Genomic DNA, 22,188 nt, shown 5'->3' with positions numbered 1-22,188 from the left:
TGAAACCTTTATTAAAGAATTTGTAATGGTTTTTTTCTTTTTTTTTTGGCATTTTATGAGCCAGACAAGTGTCACAAAAACCAATTAAATGGAAAAATTAAAATGTGAATATGAACAAATTTGTAAAAGTTATGAAAAGAATAACTGTCAGAATTTATATCAAAATCTGTGGAAAAAACTCATATTTAATAATGACAGCTGATCAGTTTAATTATTGTTCGTTTAGTGTCACTGACCAAAATAGAAATAAAATGTAGCATTTCTTTTATTCAGTGCAATGAAAAATCCATGCTGTTACCCATTTGTCTGAGAACAAACACAAAAATTGGTGTAAACCAGTAAAAGAGAGATCAGTGCATCTTTGTTAAGGCATTATAAGAAAAAATGACGGTTCAGATCATTTACAGTGCTGTATAAAAGTATGTGCCCCCCTGATGATTTTTCCCAGTTTTTTGTTTCCACTCCTGGGAAAGTTCACCACCGTTCTTTGTTTTCTCCATTTTTGGGTAATAGCTCTCACTGTGGTTCATTGGAGTCTCAGATCCCCAGATACAGCTCTTTAACCTTTTATAGGCTCATAGATTTCAATTAACTTGTTTCCCCAACCATTCCTGAATTTCTTTAGATGTTGGCATGGTATTTTGCCCTCTGAAATCTTTTGGCCTACTTCATGTTGCGAGACAGGTTCTGCTTAAGTAAATTTTCTTGTTTCCCAGCGGTCAGGTGGTAATCAGGCCTGGGTGTGGTTACTCAAATTGAACTCAGCTTTCCAAAGATGTGGTTAATCACAGTTAATTCATGATTAACCACGAGGCCACAATCCACATTCATGATTAATGAATGTACATCACCTGGAAACTGTTTTTTGTATTTTCGTTTTGTCTGATACAAAAATTTCTTTGCTGATCTGAAACATTAAGTGTAAGAAATGAAGCAAAAACAGAACTACAGTGTAGTAAAAAGGTGAGTAAATTTGATTTATTTAGTACCACTCGGTGATAAAATTCACAAAGGCTTCACGATAAGAAACAAATAAAAGAACAAAATTCAATAAATTTTTTTAAAATTAAAGTTAAAAAAAAAATTGAAACAAATAAGTCTTCAGCCACAGTTGTGGTGTGACTGCTTGAAAGGAGCGATCTCCACGGGCTTTAAAGCAGGTCTGAGCAAACAGTACACGTTAGTACATGAAAATCTAAGCATTGCTGAATTTACTTCTTAAAATCTACTTTAAACTGGTTTGTATGTGCGTGATGGAAAGAAAGAGACAGAAAGCTAGTTGGAAAAATACATAATTTTAATGTTGTAAAAAACTAAAACCAAAGAATGTTTGCAATGACAAAAAAAACTGTTATTCAGACAAAATAAAATATACAATTACCCACAAGTTTAAAACTCTACATTGAAAAATATTACACAATATCTTTGAGGTGTTGGTTGTATTTCTGAGCAGCTTTTGGTCACATTAGTCATTTTCTGATGGTCCTGAGTTTGTAAACATGGCAGCAGAAGTTGCTGCTCTTTTGCTCGATGTGAACAATGGTGTCTTTGTCGAAGAACAGCTCATGTGGATAAGTCTGAAACAGAGGGTAGAAACAAATCCGTTCACACACAGACTACTCAGCCTGATGGTCATTTCCTTACTTTCTCAGTTTGCCCCTTCAACCAAGTCCGTTCCCATTTTATACCCACCCATTATTATTTTCTCCCAGTTTGCTTCTATTCGGTACCAATAAACAAACCATTTTGTACTTGTGTGCTTTACCATTGTGTTAAGTCAGTATTTTCTTGGTAGTTAAGCTTGTTGCTGATGTCTGGACATACAGGTACATGTAAAAAACATTAGACTATCATGAAAAAGTTCTTTATTTTTGTCACTCATTTCAGAAAAAGAAACTCATATAGATTCATTAATAATAATAATAATAATAATAGATTTTATTTGTAATGCATTTCCAACAAAATCTCAAAGTTCTACAGTTGATAGGAAGAAAACAATAACTAATAATTACACAGTGTGAAATATTTAAGCCTTTATTTCATTGCAATTTTGATGATTATTGCCCAAAGACAAAGACAATGAAAACACAAAATTCAGTATTTTAAAAAATTTGAATAATGCGTTGACTGTGAACTTTGGAAAACCCAGTGGACCAACACCAGCAAAGGACATGGGAACCCAAATCATCACTGACTGTGGAAACTTTCCACTGTACTTCAAGCAACGTGGATGCTGTGCCTCTCCACTCTGCCTTCAGACTCTAGGACCTTGGTTTCCAAGTGAAATGAATGAAATGCAAACTTTACTTTCATCTGAAAAGAGAACTTTGGACCACTGAACAACAATCAAGTCCTATTTCTTCTTAGCTCAGGTAGGAACGAAGCTTCTGACGTCTCTGGTTCATGGTTGGCTTGAAACAAGGAATCCGACATTTGTAGCCCATGTGTAGGATCCATCTGTGCGTAGTGGCTCTTGATGTGCTCACTCCAGCCTCAGTCCACTCCTTGTGAAGCTCCCCCAAATTCTTCAATATATTTTCCTTGATAATCCTCTCAAGGCTGTGGTTGTCGCTGGTACACCTTTTTCTATTACACTTATTCCTTCCACACAACTTTCTATGAATATGCTGATACAGCATGTGTAGGCCATAAAATGGCCATTACAAAACATTTAGAAATGAAAAGTGTTTCATTTAAATTAATGTAATATTCAAAATTTCTGCTTGAAATGTGTCATTATGTGTAATGGAGTTTTGACGAAAATTCAACCCGGAAGACTTCTCTAATTGCCACCTATGTATTTTTCTTTGTTAGTCTTACAGGATTGAAATGAATGTATACAAAAATAAGTTTGACCTTCTGAAATAGAGGACAATAAAATTTGAACTTTTTCAGGACATAGTAATGCGATACACCTGTAAATAACAAAACTACTGAAATATAATTTTTATTGAATGTATATAATTTTCTGAAGGTTTTATATCATCTTGTTTCTACTGATAGGAAAGAAATTACACGGGAACTGCAAGAGGACCAAAATAGCAAAGCATCAATTACCCAGCGTCCACATTACTCACCTCATCCCAAGGTTCAACCAGATCAATCTTTCGCCGTAATCTTCCTGTCTGGTTGTCATGCAGCTGGATGAGAGCTCTGCCTTCTTCGTCCTCCCCGTTAGTTACCCCTATGGCCAGAAGGTCGAGCTCGTCCTCGTATTCCAGCAACCGAAAAGTCTGAAGTATGAAAAGGCTGCTGTGAGTTCGACAAACTTACAGCTACTCCAAATAAACTCTGCATAAAAATATGAAACAAATGTAAAAAAGCTACTTCACAGTTGCTTTACTTTTTTCCACTTTAATTAAAATGTAAAATTAGTACAGAAAGGTCACAATGACATGTAAAAATAATCTGTAAGCACAAGATCTGTTAAACAAACTACACAGTAAACATTTCTACAGACTGAGCCTCGAAAGTTACCAAAAACCTTTATTTCATTATTTTAATTAGCAGCATTATCTAGAGAAAACGCTAAATTCTAAAGATACGTGACTACCAAATTCCTGAATGCATTTCATTTGCCAGACTTAAAGGTGTGACCTCAGCACGGACGGTTCGACCAGATCTCATTCATATCTAACTGTAGACTGGTCATGTGATGAGGGCCTCGTAACAAACCCAGCCTGTTCCACTGGAACTTTTTTGGTCCAGACAACTGGGTGATGTTAGACTGTGTTTATTTTAGCTTTCTGAGGGTGCTACTTCTTCTCCGAACAGAGGAGTTCAAAGATGGATTACAGAAGATCGGATTTTATGTAGACGGGATTGATTCAAAGTAAAATGTTTGTCGGATGAAAAATACATCAATGCAGAACTGTGGATCGGTTGTGTGTCCGCACAGATTCTGGGCAACTGCATTTAGAAGCATAAGCAGATTTAATCAAACAAGAACAAGGAATAAACCATGTTTGTCTATCTTTGTCTTCACATGAATTAAACTCTAAATAAAACACAAGCTTAGAGTCATTTTTGGGTCTCAAGGGAAATTATATCAAGAGTACAACAAATGTATATTATGTTTATATTAAAGGGGACATGCAAAATCCACTTTTCTAGTCCTGAAATACATTTTGTTGTATACTTGTAGTTTGTAGGAGTGCCGAAAAGTTGAATTTGGTCTCTCCAGGTGCTGCATAGATGTCTTTATATTCTGTTTGGATCATATTGTTCAATCCCTTCAGTTTTCTCTGTTATTATGTTTTTTGAACTGTTACGTCACAGTATTTGTCGGCCACCAATTTATGCATATCCCCCATTTTTATTTCTCGCTGCGATTTTGTAGTCCAAGCTCAAATACAGTGATGCTGCAGCTGGATAAGTATGAATGTTCGGTTGTTGAGTGTATAAACGAACACAATTCGTTACACCGTCCCACAGCATCAGAACCTCTTTGAAGTGCCTGGTTAAATATTATTTTTAATGGAAATGTCCAACCATCAGAGGGGAAATTCCTATTTCCCCACTTCAAGGATGAGTTCTTCAACAACCGCCACCAGAAGCAACGGACACAAAAAAACTTTATTGTACACATGAGTTTATTGTGTGTTGATATGATGTCCTGGCCATTGTTTTGATAGATGTAGCATTGTGTCTTCTGCTGATGTTAGCGTTGTGTGCTGCTTTTAGCTCCTTCAGGACAGAACCGTACTGCGTGTTTTGAATAGTATTATTATTATTACAAAACAACAGTTTTGCATTGTTTTTACTATTTACTATTTTTGTCTTGTTTCTGCGGCGCTAGGTAATTGTGTCCCTGCTTTCAAACTACAAAAATGGCCGAACGAGTTAAAATGGAGCGCTCTTCGACCTGGATGGAGGACCAAAACGCACCAAAACGAGTTGCTCTCAGATGCACCTCAAAACAGGGTCAAAAGAGGAGCCTGTGGAGCTACAATAATAAGGAATTCAGACCAAAGCATTGCAGTTCCACTTTATATAGACCACAACTGAATGATTTAAGTGTGAAAAAGAAGGATTTAAAAGCATATGTTCCCTTTAAGGTTCAGGACTGTCCATTGATACCTCCTGCATGGGGTCATCATCCAGCTGATGAAATCTCGATCTCACTGCACGGCCCGATGATGTGACGGTGACACGAGGGGAAGGCTGCAGAGCATTGACAGCAGCAACATTCAACACCCTGAATACATACTGTACATCATCAACATCTCATATATGGTAAACATTTTGAACATCACACTTACGTTGCTCCGATGTGTTGACAGAGAGAAATCCTCAGCTACCTCTGATGGCAAAGGACTGTTTAGTTCGCTGATGATTTTCAGCACACTTCAAAAGAAAGCAAAAAAAAACCCACAGAAATAATCATACTGTATGTGTAAGTGACAAAGAAGATAAAAGTGTTGTCTTATATTACTAATTAAAATGTTAACCTTGAGTGAATCACTCACTTTATAGTGGTAGGTCCAACGTGGATGACTCTCCCCGAATCGGCCGGATGGAAGAAGATGACATCAGTCTCCAGAGAGCAACAGTTCATGTTCTGGACTCCATTTGTCGCCTAATGTCATAAAGGTAAATATTTAATGTCATGCTACAAACACATCTTGCAGCTCAACCAACACAGCATCAACAACGTGCACACTGAAATTAGACTGATGGTCAGACAATGCGGGACATGCTCGGACATTTTATCACCAGCGGTAATGCTTTGCTACTCACAGTCCCATTCACACCCCTTGAACATTGTCTAACTTTGTCAGGTTACAGCGACACATTTTCATGTTTAATAGGGATTTTATGTAACAAACCAGCGCAAAGTAGTGTATAATTGTGGAGTGGAATGAAAAATTATAGTTCATTTAAAAACAAAAATCTGAAGAGTGTGTCATGTATTTACATTCAGCTTGCTGTACTCCGATACTGCTAAATAAAATCCAGTGCAACCACTTGCCTTTATAGGTCACCTAATAAGTAAATACAGTCCGCCTGACACAGGAGCGGAGGTTCACCTTCTAGCAGGACAAGGATCCTGAGCATCCATCCAGAGCTACAATGGAATGGCTTAGATCAAAGCATGTGTTAGAACGGCCCAGTCAAAGTCCAGACCTTAATCCAAACACTGATGTTCACAGGAGCTCTGCATTTAATCTGACTGAGCTTGAGCTATTTGGCAAAAAAGGATGGGCAACATTTTAGTCTTTAAATGTGTAAAGCTGCTAGAGACACAGTCCAAAATACTCCAACCTGCAATTTGCACTGCAAGAATTAGAAACTATGTGGAAGGTGAAAGTTATCACATTGCGAAGGATTTCAAACCTCATTTCATAGAGTTAAATCAGTTTCCATCCAACCCTCTGAGTAGCAACAATAAAAACTATATATTTGAAAAGAAAACAACCTAAATAAGCGCTACTGATACAATGACTGTCGCACCACCTTCAGTACTTGGGCCTAATGCTATCCCACTCAAAATTTACTGATTTGCACTTAAAAGACAACACTAATCAGGTTCATGTTCATAATTTGCCCCAAAAACTCTTAAAATGATTAGCTCATCCGTTAGTTAGTAGGAATATGTTCTTTAAATTATAAACCTCGAGGTTTATGTTATACAAAAAAACACTTTTGTTAAATGCAACATTAAAACCGGATGTTGTCCTGCAGAGATGAGGAAGACTCCCTGACTTTACCAAAGTGCTGTCCTTGAGTGAAGCGATGTGGTGAGTCCCTCTGTGTTTTTTGTGTGGTGGAGTGTAAATGTAGTGCCAAGGGTAACCACCGATCTGGATACCATTGTGAGAGAATGCCTCAAAAAGAAGTGGTGGCGGATCTGTGAATAAAAAAAATACAAGGAAAGCAGAACTATTAGATTGACTTTTAGATTAAAAACCCATGTTCCCAGGTACCATGCATGTTTAACCCAGTCTGACCTGTCCCTTTGCTATGAAGGAGGTTCAACAAACTAGTTAAGTTAACCCAGAGTTTTTAAGTGTGGATATGTATGTATATGTAAAAGCAGGTGGAGTTAAACTCTAAGAACCAATCACAATGAAGCAGCAAGAACGCTTGACTAAAAACACTAAAAAAACAGATATTTGCTGTTGTGTATTTCAATCAAATATTGTGCAGCAGATGTTTTTGGTCATGCATGTAAGAAAGTTTCAACTATCACCTTGGAGGTACAGCTACAACTGTTTTAACTGGTTCTGTGCACTGAGAAAAGGTGTCCAGCAGGCATAAATCCTGTCTCCTTTTTTGTCATCCAGAATCTGTTACATTATCACACTAAACATTACAGGTTAAAAGTGGTTCCTGAAAAAACATTTTATAGGACGGCTTTAATATTAAATTCGAAAAAATATGCTGATACATTATACTTCAATGGTAAGCTTTTAATGAGCACTTTTTGGTGTCCAATGGACACAGGTGGAGCAACTTATTTACAAAAAGATTTTCCACAAAGAATTAAGATTGATCAGAATCCATTTGCTGCCAATTTCTGAAACTCCTAGGCTCGGATAATTCCCTGGAAAATACTCTTCCCCAGTTTGCAACTGTTCGATGGGAACAAGACCGGATTTTTTGTTTTTTTCTTAAAAAAAAAAAGATGAAGAGAGAGACTTTAATCACTAAACAGGTATTTAAAGAAGTGAAAAGAAAAAAAATAATGAGCATTTAAGAGCTTATAACTTTAGAGAATTCAGGTATAATAATAACATAAAATATGTCTATACATAAAATTTCTCTGACAATTATTTTTGTGTCAACAAAAATTTTAAATTGATCCGAATCATTGGTAATTTCTGACGCTACCAGGCTCAGATAGTACCACCAAAAAAACTTTCAATTTGCGCTATGGGGTTGGAGAAAAAAATCCAACTTTTGTGTTTTTTCTTTTAGAAACAAATAGCTAAAACTCGTATTTGAGTTCCGAAAGTTTCCTGAATATTAAGTAACGTATAATGAGGACTGAGGTTTATAATGGCTTCACAGATGGAGCACAAAACGAAGGGATACCAGAGGGTTTTACTGCCTCACCTGTGACCTGGATGTTAGCTGGGATACCAAACGGAGCATCTCCGACAGTTTTGTGTCCCAGCAGTGGACTCTGCTGTCCCAGTGTTAGCTCTTCAGTCAGGTACTGAAAACAAAGACATTATTATTTTCATCTCAAGTAATCTGCAAATAAGTTTCAACAATAACATGGTGATGGAGATTGTTCCAACTGAACACATACATACTCTTTGGACAATGTGTTCCAAGCTGTAGAGTTTCACTGACTTGTTACTGTAAGACACAGCGAGGACGCCCTGGGACAGAACCACATCAGTAACACCACTTCCAAACCCCTGGAAAACAATTAGTTTCATCTTAGAACATAAATCCCAAATCAGGGACACATATATATTTAGATAAACCTACATACCTTTTTATTTATCTCTAAAATGCCCACAATTTGCAGGGGGAAAACATGAAAAATGGCCAGGTGCATCACAGCATGCTGCGATACACCTGCCTGAGGAAAAAAAAGCAAAAGGTTACATTCATTTTAACATTTATTAATAAAACTGCACGTTTCTTGGAAGAGGGGGAAAAAATACAGGCGTTTATTAATGGAGTCTAAAATGTAGCAATTAGCAACAGATTTTTGGGAAATATTTTAATAAATCAAAGCAGTCCATCAAAAATGTTTAATTCTTAAATAATACATTTATCTGATTCATTTTAATAAATAGAAAGCTGGAAAGTAATAAAGATGTAGACCCCTGAGACATGAATACTTTGTTACCTGTCTTGCCAAGGGTGTTTCTTTGTTTTGAACAGATTTAACATAAAATGTTTCTTGTAAAACATTCCAGGCAAGATACCTAAAAAATAAAAAATGAAAGGTTTCAAATATAGAAATAAATACATAAAATAAATCCTAACCAATCAAAAGACAAAGAATTGAGATCATTAAATTTACCTGAACTTGTATTTAGGAGAGAGATAAACTCTCTGTAGCTCTTTTCCTGTTTCAGCTGAAATGCGACAGAGCCAGTTATCTGCTGTCAGAGCTAATAGGCAGGGCTTATGTTCAGAGGGAGAGGATAAAGTTTTGTCCTAAAAGAAAATAAAAAATTAACAAATTAAAAATCTATCTAACTGGACTCTTTAACAGGTAGTTTGTCTTTACATAAATATGTCTAAGTTGTACTCACAAGAGGGCTCTGACAAAGCAGGGCGTCTTCAATTTTCTGCTGTTTGGACCTCTTTGGGAATTTGTATAAACTATGCGGCTGATCATGAACACTGAAAACAGAGGATTTAAGTTTCATGCTAGAACATTATAAAGGTCTGACATAAATAATATTCAGGCCCATGTTCTCCCCACTTATCTACTATTTCGTTATATAAGTTAAGCTTTGATATTTCTGAAGAGAAAATACAGATGATGCCAAAAAGTCTTAAGTGCAAAATATCCATATCCTTCAGACGTGTCTAAAGCTTAGATTGTTTCAGAACTGCTAGAAGTGTGTTGCTAATGTAGTTAAAAACCCAAAACAACAACAGGAAAAAATAATCTACTCACCACTCAACCTTTGACCGAGGTAAATATCTGTCCTTTAACTTTATGGCGTTAACTGCTAGTTTTATGCCTTTTTTAACTACAGCAGCATTTCTTATGTTAAAACTACAATATGGTATGGTTTGCTTATGGTCATATAATAATACTCTCCATCTTTAATTCAAATTCACTGACATGTTTCTGTAAGACCTTGACAGCTGAAATCTAATTGCTTAACTAAAGTCTGCGTAATTAAATTGAACAAATCTTTGTATGGATTTAGTGAGGCTCCAACCATCTTTGTCGGAATAATAATCCAACTCTGGTATTATTATTATTATTCATTTAAAATTACACAAAAGAATAGTCCACACACACACTCTTACACTCTCTTTTTCAAACAACAAGAGATTATTGTGGTTCAGTGTAGGGCCAACGGGGACCTAAAAGGGGCCCAAGTCTCAACCCATAAAAAAACAAAGAGGGAAATCTGTTTCTCTTTGGAGAACAGAAATCTGAGGCTGAAATACACTCACTGGCCACTTTAAAAGGTACACCTGTTCAACTGCTAGTAAAGACAAACTATAAATAGGCCAATCACACTGAAGTTACTCAATGCATTAAGGCATCTAAACAAAGTTAAGTCGACGTGTAGAACTTCGAACCAAGCATCAGAATGGGGATGAGAAGGGATTTAGGTTTATTTATACGTAGCATGGTTGATGGTGCCAGACAGCCTGGTCTAATATTTCTGAAACTCCTCATCTACTGGGATTTTCATGCACAATTACCTCTAGTGGACAGAGAATGGTACTAAAAAGAAAGAAAATACCCAGTGTGTGAGCGTTGTATAGATGAAAATGCCCAGCAGTCAGAGGAAAATGGGTGGATTGGTCCAAAAGATATAGAAGCAACAGAGGCTCAAATAATAACTCGTTACAACCAACCTATGCAGAGTAGCATCTCTGAAATGAGTAGCACCAGAAAGCTTGAAGCAGATAGGCTACATGCAGCAGAGGACCACACCGGGTATAACTCTTTTCAATTACGAGGAACATACTGAGGCTACAATTCACACAGGCTCATCAAAACTAGACAGTAACACATTTGAAACATAATCCTGTCCAATAGGTTTTGATTTCAGCTGCAACTTTAAGATCAAAAATCGGTGTAAACAACATAAAAGTATGGATCCATCTGGGTTTGTATCAATGGTTTATGCTGGTGTAATAGTATTTGGGATATCAGCACATTTTGACCATCTTATTACCAACTTAGCATCTTATATATACTACAGCCTACCTGAGTACTGGTACGAACAGCGTCCATCCCTTAATCACTACAGTGCACCTATTTTCTGATACAGCAGAAAAAAGCACCATGACACACAGCTCAGATCCTCCAGAAGTGGCTTCTTGAACATGACAATGAGTTTAATGGCCTTGGCAGACACCAGATCTAAGTCCAACAGAGTACCTTTGGGATGTGGTGGAACGAGAGATTCACATCATGGGTGAGCAGCCAACAAATAAACAGCAACTGTGCAAGGTCACCACGACAACATGGACCGAAATCTCAGAGGAATGTTACTAACGCCTTGTGGAATCTATGGTATGAAGAAATAATGCAGTTCTGAACGTGAAAGAGGGTCCAACCTAACCTAGTGTGCCTAAAAAAGTGGCCAGCAAGTGTATATCCCCAGTTCAACTGATAACCTAAACAGTTTAGGTATTTAATGTGTCTTCTGACACTTCTGTATCGACTAAATTTGCTGTTTTGATATGACTGCATAGAGGTTACACTGTAAATAATACAAGTCAATGATCCATACTCACCAACTGTAGCAGTTCTGGTAATTTTCACAGTAGACTCTACCACTCTCATACATGATTGCTGATTTTGAAGTCTTGCTCCATACTTTAATAAAGCTCCTGTTTTCCTACGGTGAGGAAATAATCATGTATAGTAAAACATGTATTAAAAACAGGTATAGATTAAACTTTAAATTGTTGCCTTATGTTACATGAAGAATTATGTTTCTGAGGATTTTCAAGCAGAGTCTGTGTAAAGTCCCAGCATCCCTGATTCCTCTGCTCCTTTGGTTCAAAAGCTCGACGGCGTTAAAAGCGCTCTTTCTGCGGAGGGGCGCCATCTGCAGGCGGATTTATGTTCTACAGGCGGAGCTGCTCAACGAACCAAAACCTCCAAAGGTTCGAACAGACGGAACACGATATCCATATCCAGGTAAGGACAGCGATGTTCTCCAAAAAGAAGAGCTTTTTACCAACTTTAATCTTTTCCAGATCGCAGTAGTTCTCACCCTTAGCACGAAAACCATCGGATATAACTTTTATTTTACATAAAAACCTCGATATGTCGCGAAAGTACTGCAGAATTTAAATATAGCTAGAAAATCAGACGTCTTAATGTTAGAAACAGTACGGCATAATTTGCAGGAAATATATTTGATCTGGAGAAATTAAATGTCGCTTCTCGGTTAGTGTTGTAGTTAGCTGGTTGTTAGCTCATAGAGCTGCACGTTTGTTAGCCGTCTTGTTCTACGGACAAAATAGATTAATATTTCTGATGGAAAACCACAGCGCCGCCGTTCGGTAGCTTTATTCTATTTCACTTTTTTGGACTTAAAGCATACCGTTTACTTACAGGTCCTTCTCAAAATATTAGCATATTGTGATAAAGTTAATTATTTTCCATAATGTCATGATGAAAATTTAACATTCATATATTTTAGATTCATTGCACACTAACTGAAATATTTCATGTCTTTTATTGTCTTAATACGGATGATTTTGGCATACAGCTCATGAAAACCCAAAATTCCTATCTCACAAAATTAGCATATCATTAAAAGGGTCTCTAAACGAGCTATGAACCTAATCATCTGAATCAACGAGTTAACTCTAAACACCTGCAAAAGATTCCTGAGGCCTTTAAAACTCCCAGCCTGGTTCATCACTCAAAACTCCAATCATGGGTAAGACTGCCGACCTGACTGCTGTCCAGAAGGCCACTATTGACACCCTCAAGCAAGAGGGTAAGACACAGAAAGAAATTTCTGAACGAATAGGCTGTTCCCAGAGTGCTGTATCAAGGCACCTCAGTGGGAAGTCTGTGGGAAGGAAAAAGTGTGGCAGAAAACGCTGCACAACGAGAAGAGGTGACCGGACCCTGAGGAAGATTGTGGAGAAGGACCGATTCCAGACCTTGGGGGACCTGCAGAAGCAGTGGACTGAGTCTGGAGTAGAAACATCCAGAGCCACCGTGCACAGGCGTGTGCAGGAAATGGGCTACAGGTGCCGCATTCCCCAGGTCAAGCCACTTTTGAACCAGAAACAGCGGCAGAAGCGCCTGACCTGGGCTACAGAGAAGTAGCACTGGACTGTTGCTCAGTAGTCCAAAGTACTTTTTTCGGATGAAAGCAAATTCTGCATGTCATTCGGAAATCAAGGTGCCAGAGTCTGGAGGAAGACTGGGGAGAAGAAAATGCCAGAAGTCCAGTGTCAAGTACCCACAGTCAGTGATGGTCTGGGTGCCGTGTCAGCTGCCGGTGTTGGTCCACTGTGTTTTATCAAGGGCAGGGTCAATGCAGTTAGCTATCAGGAGATTTTGGAGCACTTCATGCTTCCATCTGCTGAAAAGCTTTATGGAGATGAAGATTTCATTTTTCAGCACGACCTGGCACCTGCTCACAGTGCCAAAACCACTGGTAAATAGTTTACTGACCATGGTTTCACTGTGCTCAATTGGCCTGCCAACTCTCCTGACCTGAACTCCATAGAGAATCTGTGGGATATTGTGAAGAGAACGTTGAGAGACTCAAGACCCAACACTCTGGATGAGCTAAAGGCCGCTATCGAAGCATCCTGGGCCTCCATAAGACCTCAGCAGTGCCACAGGCTGATTGCCTCCATGCCACGCCGCATTGAAGCAGTCATTTCTGCAAAAGGATTCCCGACCAAGTATTGAGTGCATAACTGTACATGATTATTTGAAGGTTGACGTTTTTTGTATTAAAAACACTTTTCTTTTATTGATCGGATGAAATATGCTAATTTTGTGAGATAGGAATTTTGGGTTTTCATGAGCTGTATGCCAAAATCATCCGTATTAAGACAATAAAAGACCTGAAATATTTCAGTTAGTGTGCAATGAATCTAAAATATATGAATGTTAAATTTTCATCATTACATTATGGAAAATAATGAACTTTATCACAATATGCTAATACTTTGAGAAGGACCTGTATGTCCTGTAAAAAACAACAACAACAAAAAACATGGTAACACGATAAAAAATGGCCAAAACGGAAAAAAATGGACAACCATTGTTGCGCATTTTGAAATTACTACACAGCTTTTTTTCTTTGTGTTTAGTTTCTCCTCGTTTTCTAATGTATAATCGGAAGGCGGTAAGAGTTGGAGATGTTTTGTCTGAGAATTTTTCTTTTTATGTTTTGTCCAGTATTTTGTTACACACGACTCATCCATTTATCATATGCACACTTTATCCTGTGGAGAGTTGCGTTAGAAAGAGAAGCAAGAATTAGATGGTTTAGTATGGAAGCAAATCGTTACCATATTTCAAATGAAAAAGCATTTCAGAAAATGCTTTTTCATTTGAAATATGGTAACGATTTGCTTCCATAGTTTAGAGCCTAGCTCTAGTGGCCAATAGATAAATGGTGGTAAGTTTAGAACCTTCAGTCAACCTGATGTGAGTTTTTTGGATGGAGTGAAGCAGCCGGAGTACCCCAAAAATACTTGTGCATGCCTAAAGAGAAAATGTTCTCTTCTTGTTTCATTATATCTGACAATTCAAGTTTCTTTTTTCTTGTATCTAAGCTATCTAGTAATTCATCAAAACTCTTATTGTCAAAAGGTCTCTATAGTTTTAATATCAAAAAACAACTAGAATTGGACGATATAATCAAAAATATAGCAAAATATTTTTCTGCTTTAAACGGTTTTGAGATTAACCATGATACAGATTCAAATTAACAATCATGTTTCCAATGTATCATTGTTTCCAATGCAAACTGAAAGAACAAATTAAAATACTTTTGATTAATAACTAATCTGATTTATTCAAAAACTGTCATAAACTAAAGGTACAATTCCTATAAGCATTGTGGTACAATATAGGTTACAATTATGAAGTACAAAATTTCACTTTCTCATCTAGGAAAATATTATTGTACAAACCCATTTGCAGTACTGTTTAGGAGTCAAAAAATACTGCAAATTAAGTTTATACTACAGGGGTTTAAGTTTTCTCTCTTGTAAAAAATGCTTGAATAATTGTTTCTCCCCATACTGCCTGTTAGGCCACCTTTTTATTATTCATCTTTTTGAATTTTGAAGCCTCCTTTTATCTTTGTTAATTACATTTTCTGTTCCTTAATAAAATATTATAATAGTTTTTTTTGCCCAGCAACAAACAACTAATAAAGTTATTTCAAGTGGTTCTGTGTGGATGACAGCCTATTGACAGTTTTCTGTCAGAGGCCTGCAGATGTTTATGTAAAATGTCATAACCTTTGCAAGGAGTTTATCACACCAGGTTCCCAGGGTCTTTGGAAGAAAATCAGGCCCACCTCATCACAGATACTCTACCATACTTAACAGTGGGCATGAGGTGCTTTTCACGCACTTGTCCATCTTTTTTCCTGATGTGCCTCCCTATTCCTGGTCTCATTTTAAAACTGTGTATTGTTCTTAATAATTATTTTGTGTTTCAGGCTCTAGCCATAGACTAAATGTTATAATTGCTCTCCTCTTGATAATTTGCAGAGTAAATGCACAAGCAATGGAGCTTCTCGGTGTTCAAATGGGCTTCTCCCTTCATTCGGTTTTATGTGAGATTAAAGAGCACCAAAGCAAGACCCACGGCTCCTCTGGGTTCACGAATTCTGACCAACCCCGATGACGTCTTTAAACACAACATGTGGTTGGTGATAATGTTGTTAATCTGATTCTGTCTACTTGGAGTCACTCATTATTATTTAATATTTAAAGAATAGAATAGGGAGTATGTTTGAAATTATTACTTAAGTCGAGACGAGTTCTTTCAGTTTTTTTAATGCTTTCGCTATTAGGGACCATGTGCAGTGGACGGAGGCGGACCAAGAAGCTGCTCGGCAGAGGGCAGAAGAAAATTCAAGTGTACGACTTCCTTTAACAGAACAAGGTTATGAACACAATCACACATACTTTACCTCATCCGTCTGCCACTTAATGTGGAAAAAATGTTAAACATTTACTCCTTTTCCCTTCTCTCAGGTAAATTTGACACAGATGCTTGCCAGTACTGGGACCAGTTTTATGAGGTGCACCAGGATAAGTTCTTCAAAGATCGCAGGTGGCTGTTTTTAGAGTTCCCAGAACTGCTTCCTTCATCTGGAGAAAAAAGGAAGACAAACGCATGCTACAGTCATCAGGTAGCAGCAGACTCTGTTAGCGGCAGCTCCCAGACGGATGGGGAAACTGGACTGTGTCCACACAATGATCCCATTCAGCACCACCAAAGAACAGACACCTTTTATTTCCAGGAAGCAGCACCGGACCCAAATCAAACTGTCACACAGACCTCTTTTTTTCCTGGGCAGCATGCATCTTTCAGGATCTTGGAGGTTTTCAAAACTTTTAACCTACTGTTCATGTTCATCCTTTTCCTTAGTTTTACATGTTTGCAAAGTTATTTAACCACTTTAACTTAGCTTTCCATTTCTCCTCTCCTCAGGTTGGATGTGGAGTTGGTAACAGCGTATTTCCCATTGTTAATACCATAAAGTAGGTCATATTTACTACTGATTTACACATAATTACTTTTGTAAAGATTTACATATTTCATCATATTTTACAACTGTAAAGATTTCTCTAGAGACTCCAAATCTTGCTTTTCTAAGATTTCAATTTTTCTTTCTGGACTTTAAAACACACAATGTAATTTGTATAAACTTTATTTTAATACATCAATTAAATGCAACAAACTTTGGCCATAAATCTGAAGCAATGTGCTATAGGTCCTTTGATAGAGGTAGTAGTTTAAAAAGGGAAGCACCAATATGAACATTTGGGCCAATGTTGATATTCGATATTAATATTGCTGTTATGACCAATAGCTAATATATATCCCTACCCTTTTGACACCGTGAATAACGACCACACCACTGACATTACTTGTCTGCTTCAGTTAAACACCCCTTAATCCTTCGTTGCAACACACGAAACACATAGAAAAACAACAAGATTGCTTTTTCGTATCGGCCCAGTTTTACAAATCGGACCGATACCGATATGTTAAAAAATCACTAACACCAGCCCATATTTATGTTAATGCTGATTATATTATGTTTCACAGGAACACAGACTCCTTTTTATACTGCTGTGACTTCTCCCCTCGCGCCATTCGGCTGGTTAAGGTAAGCATTACTAGTAGGAAAAATGTATGTTATAATATTGACCTGAGGCTGACTGAATCCCAGACGAACTGACAGTTATGTGTTTTTACTTCATCACTAAAACAGGATGGAGATATTTAATTAAACCAAGATTAAGTTATGTTTCAAAGAATCCTGCTATACTAAGTCTACTGAAAGACAGGACTTTGCAAAAATATTCACACCCCCCTGAACCTTTTCACCTGTTGTCACATTACAACCACAAACTTAAATGTATTATTTGGGGATATGATAAAAATAGCACTTCATTTTGAATGGGGAAGAAAATAATACATGTTTTTTCAATTTGTTTTACAAATAAAAATCTAAAAAGCCTGAGTAAGGTAAGTAAGTTGAAGCTTGTTTAAAGTTTGCTGCAGAAGATTTATACAAGTGGTGAAATACTGAGAAAATAATGAGAATATAGTCTGGTCAGTTGAGGACAAAAGTGAACTCTTTGGAGGTCATTCAACTCACCATGTTTGGAGGATGAAAGGTGCACATCATCTCATAAAACAGCTTTTTTTTTTTTTTTTACAAAGTATTTGATAAATCTCTATTATTCAAAGTGAATTCCTGTGTCATTACAACTGTTTACCCCTAACTTAATTTCTGGAAAAATTTGCATTGAGTTCTTTGTATATGAAGGTAACTTAGGTTGTTGCTGACATCTGGTGTGAATTTTATGTTAAAGGTCCCATTACAAATATTTAAACTGAGAAAAACGTTGAGTTGTTCAGTACTTCTTTTACTTGCTGTGTGCCAAAGAAAAGTTCCCAGATTAATTTGGGAGCAGTGACAATTTAGTGAATGTGACTCAGTTTCTCTTCCTCTAATAGGACCATCCAGACTATGATGATTCGGTGTGTCATGCCTTTGTTCATGACATCTGTGTGGAGGCGGCCTCTTTTCCTTTTCCTCCTCAGAGCCTGGATGTTATCCTAGCAGTCTTTGTGCTCTCCTCCATTCATCCACAACGGTAGGTGAAGGTTAGAGTATAAAGGTGTTTGACTAATTTATTAGCTAGCAGCCCATTCACAACACTCCAACCCACCTTCTTGTTCCCGCATTTTTTTAAAACCTAAATACAGTGCCTCTTCTTACTGTGTCATGTTACAACTACAGACTTTACTGTATTTTACTGGGATTTTATTCAGTAGATGAACACAAAGTAGTGCATAGTTGTGAAGTGAAAGAAAAAAGATACATTAAAATTTTCTGCATTAAATTTCAAAGCAAATACGTGCAAGAAGGGGTTCTGGTCCTTTGAGATCGAAACTAAACTTTCTGGCTTTCATGTACAACATTAAGTGTGGCAGAAAACTAACACTGCAGTTCACACTCAATATGCCATACCCACCATAAAGCATGGTGGTGGACGTATCATGCTGTGGGGATTGCTTTCTTCAGCCAGGACAGAGGAGCTGGTCAGAGTTGATTTTTGATCAAATCTCTTAGAAGCAGTGAAAGTAGAGGTTAATCATCTAGCAGGACATACAGCCAGAACTACCAAGGAACAGTTTAGATCAAATCATTCTTGTCTAAGAATGGTCCAGTCAAAGAAATCCAATTTAGGTCTGGACAAGACTTGAAAATGTATGTTCACGGATGCTCTTCATCCACTTTGACTAAGCTGGACCTATTGTGCAAAGAAAAATGCTGCTTCTTGGGGTTTGGTGTTTTGACATCTGAACAAAAATATTCCTTCATGGCATATATTTTGTTCACACTTGCATTGACTTTTATTTGCTCTACACCCACTAAACCACAGAATATGATGATTTGTTTTCTGTTTCTTTGCAGAATGGAAAGAGTCATCAACCGACTTTCAACGTATCTAAAACATGGAGGAGTTGTGCTCTTTCGTGATTATGGGAGATACGACTTTTCACAGCTAAGGTTCAAGAATGGTGAGGCTTCTTATTGCCTTTAAAACTAAATATCCATTCAAATTAGAATGCCAGAATTACTAAACATTTTTCATTTAAAATTTTAGACTTAATATTTCTGGTTCATCAGTCCTTTTTTGTTCTTAAAACAAATAAGAAAAAATAAGTTCGTTATGAATTTAAGGCAGTTTCAAAGGAAGGAAGGAAACAAAGAAGGAATGACAATAAGGAAGGATAAAAGGAAGTTTGAGGAAGGAAGGGAACAAAGAAAGAAGGAAGGAAAAAAAGAAGGAAGGACACACAACATTTGGATAATAGCATAACGAAGAAAGTCTGGAATTTCTCTCTCTTTTATTTATTTATTTGTTTATTTATTTATTTATGCTCTTTTTCATTCTCCTCCATACCTTGAAAAAAGTGAAGTATAAATTGGTAATTTTCCAGTTTCCCAGACTGCCTAGCAACCCTGTAATGCACTGTGTGAGGTCTATTTTGCCATTTAAAATACGTGTGTATTCTTTAATGAAGTCATTATTGTTTTTCTAATTTTCAGGTCGGTGCTTATCAGACAATTTCTACACACGTGGAGATGGAACCTGTGTTTACTTTTTTACAAAAGGTATTGGTACTGATCTAAAGATGTACACTTTACTTCATGCATGCAGGGAAATAAATGGTGACAGCATCTTATTCAGGATGTATGACACAGAGTTCGGTGTTTACTAAACTAAGCAGTTGTGTACTTTTTGCCTTGGTAAATACTTCAAATTTGTAAATCAATTCCAATATTTTCTGACTATATATTTTTTATTTATCACTTACTTGAACAGTGAATATGTTTTTTAATTCAAGTTTTTCTCCCATGTGTATAGAATTTGAAAAACTAGCCTTAATTAAAAAAAAAAAGATAATATAAAAATTTTTATATTTTTAATAACCGGCTGCAGCTCTGGTTGCTGATTATGTTTTATGGATTATTTACAGAAGAGGTCCATGATTTATTTTCCAAAGCTGGACTTGAAGAAATTCAGAATTTGGAGGACAAACGACTACAAGTGAATCGTGGAAAGAAAGTTGTAATGCATCGGGTGTGGATGCAGAGCAAGTACAGGAAACCACCTCCACCATCACCACCCTAAAAGCCCCGAAAGCACAGCTGTGTTTCTTTTTTTTTTACATGTTCGATACTATTTAAACCTCATTTATTCAATTTGTGTAAAATTTTAACTGCAGGAAAATAAGTGAAATAAACTAACGTAAAATGTGGTTTTGCCATCTTTTCTTCTTTTCCCATCTCACTGTGTTAATAATCAGAAATAATAAGAATGGGTCTTTTAAGGAAACTTGGAAAGAATCAGTGGTGCCATGGGGGGGTACCCCACCCCAGTGGCCCCCCAGATGTGGTAAATTGTTGGTTTACCGACTGAAGCTGAGTTCTCCACGCGTCAGTGATTGCACCTGCCTTTTCCTTTAACCAGCTGTTATTACAGTTGTTCATGTAGCAGTCCTTTTGAAAGTCTGCTACCTGTTTGAAGTTATTTTACCTGTGATTGAAGTTTAGTAAATAGTTTCCATAAAGGTTATTGTTTTTAGTGGTTGCATTTTGTAAAAAGAAAAAATATTGTTTATTTTTAAGAGTCAAACTATTGAGAATATTTGAAGGCTGTGAAACTTTAATTGCTCATTTCTTGTCAGTCTGAAATATTAATTTGTAAAAATAAAACAAAAGACAAATGGTATTTGATAAGTTTTTCTGTAGTTCATTTTATACAGTAATAGCACAACAACAGCATTTTATCAGTCAGTCATTGATTTTGATTTTGGTGTGCTACGTTGAGGTTTTTAATGGCCCCATGTGAAAAATATCTGGGGGTGCCACTGCTTAAAATAATTGGGTTTGTATACACCTACAATGCAATATTTTGGAGGTTAGCAAATACTAACAAAGTTTAAATAAACTAATGAAATTGGAAGAGCTTATTAAACTTACTATCAATGATTTACCCTTGTCAAAGTTAGAATTTTATAAGAATAAGTGTCTTGAACACATTACAACCGCTATCTCTAATGTGTTATGATTTTGTGTGATAGTTTTAACACAAAGTGGTGCATATTTGTGAAGCGGAATGAAAAAATCCATGGTTTGAAAAATATTTTCCAAATTAAAATCTGAAAAGTGTTGTGTGCATTTGTACTCAACACTGTAGAACTACCTTTTGCTGCAATTGCAGCTTCAAGTCTTTTGGGGGTATATCTCCACCAGGTTTGTACATCCAGTAATTAAAGGTGTTGGAAAATGTGTGAATAGAACTTTTCATATCTTGCCACAGATTCTTGTTTATATTTAGTTCTGGTCTTTAGGCCATTCTAATGAATATGCTTTGATCTAAACCGTTCTATTATAGTTTTTAAGGCACTGTACCTTAGATGGGGAAGAAGGGACACCTGCAAGCCTTTAATGGCTTCCTGTTTGCTACCCTCTCATAAAGCCCAGATTTGTGGAGTGCATAAGTAATAGTAATCCTGTCTACAGATTCTCCCACCAGAGTTGTGGATCTCTGTAACACTTCCAGTTTTAACACTGGCCTCTTGACTGCTTCTCTGATAAATGCCCTTAACATCAGTTCTGTCAGTGTAGTTGTATGGCCACATCTTGTTAGGTTCCCTGTTGACCACTGGTTGCACTGGATTTGAATTAGAGTTATTAGAGTAAAGAAGGCTAAGTGTCAATGAATGCCACATTTTTTAGATATTTATTAATCAAAAAATGAAAATCATGATTCATTTTACAATTATGCACAAATTAAGGTTGGTCTGTTATATTAAATCCAGATAAAATACACAGAGGATTGGGGCTGTAAGATTGTGAAAACGTTCTAGGGGTGTGAATACTTTACCAAGGCACTGTACCTGACATTTAATAAAATCAAACGGATGGCATCACATTAGAAACATTTTAATTTACAAATGAACAGCATGCACATTTTTTAAAGCAAAACTTAAGATGCGTGGACTGTTGAGCTTTCTGTTTTATTAAAATGTGTTTTCTGTATTCTGCATTTTGCAAGATTCATTTTGTATAATTCTTGTATAGAACTTGTATAGTTCAACCAAAAACAGAGAGCGTCAAAACCAAAAAAGCGAGACTCGTAACCAAAACGTTTTTTCAAACAATTTTTTTCCTCCCCAAAATAAAATATTCCATTTAAAAAAAAAATGATCACAACTTAATATTTTTTGATTGAGATTAGTTTTTGTTTGATTGAGATTAG

At 36.7% G+C, this 22,188-nt stretch overlaps 2 protein-coding genes across 4 annotated transcripts; one reads left to right on the top strand and one right to left on the bottom strand.

Moving 5' to 3' along the window:
- Nucleotides 1-953: 953 nt before the first annotated feature.
- On the bottom strand, nt 954-11,726 carry dcaf17 (ddb1 and cul4 associated factor 17). 2 transcript variants are annotated; one of them, XM_047369626.1, is made up of 14 exons: nt 11,592-11,726; nt 11,404-11,507; nt 9,222-9,312; nt 8,987-9,123; nt 8,810-8,888; nt 8,447-8,536; nt 8,262-8,369; nt 8,059-8,161; nt 6,711-6,850; nt 5,469-5,578; nt 5,262-5,346; nt 5,080-5,163; nt 3,078-3,233; nt 954-1,577 (listed from the first exon to the last, which is right to left on the bottom strand). In XM_047369626.1, the coding sequence occupies exons 1-14, from the start codon at nt 11,718-11,720 to the stop codon at nt 1,470-1,472; spliced, it is 1,524 nt and encodes a 507-aa protein (XP_047225582.1). In that variant the 5' UTR covers nt 11,721-11,726; the 3' UTR covers nt 954-1,469. The 2 variants fall into 2 exon arrangements, with proteins under 2 accessions (XP_047225582.1, XP_047225583.1); XM_047369627.1 differs by having other exon boundaries at nt 11,455-11,507.
- On the top strand, nt 11,685-20,182 carry mettl8 (methyltransferase 8, methylcytidine). 2 transcript variants are annotated; one of them, XM_047369629.1, is made up of 11 exons: nt 11,685-11,812; nt 15,379-15,535; nt 15,684-15,775; nt 15,868-16,025; nt 16,137-16,217; nt 16,328-16,377; nt 16,949-17,009; nt 17,867-18,006; nt 18,831-18,937; nt 19,470-19,535; nt 19,901-20,182. In XM_047369629.1, the coding sequence occupies exons 2-11, from the start codon at nt 15,384-15,386 to the stop codon at nt 20,053-20,055; spliced, it is 1,062 nt and encodes a 353-aa protein (XP_047225585.1). In that variant the 5' UTR covers nt 11,685-11,812; nt 15,379-15,383; the 3' UTR covers nt 20,056-20,182. The 2 variants fall into 2 exon arrangements, with proteins under 2 accessions (XP_047225585.1, XP_047225584.1); XM_047369628.1 differs by having other exon boundaries at nt 15,868-16,217.
- Nucleotides 20,183-22,188: the final 2,006 nt, after the last annotated feature.

This window comes from Girardinichthys multiradiatus, chromosome 7 (assembly GCF_021462225.1).
Source record: "Girardinichthys multiradiatus isolate DD_20200921_A chromosome 7, DD_fGirMul_XY1, whole genome shotgun sequence".
Lineage (NCBI taxonomy): Eukaryota > Metazoa > Chordata > Actinopteri > Cyprinodontiformes > Goodeidae > Girardinichthys > Girardinichthys multiradiatus.
Note: the sequence above shows the minus strand (reverse complement) of the source record. Positions and strands in the feature narration are given on the sequence as shown.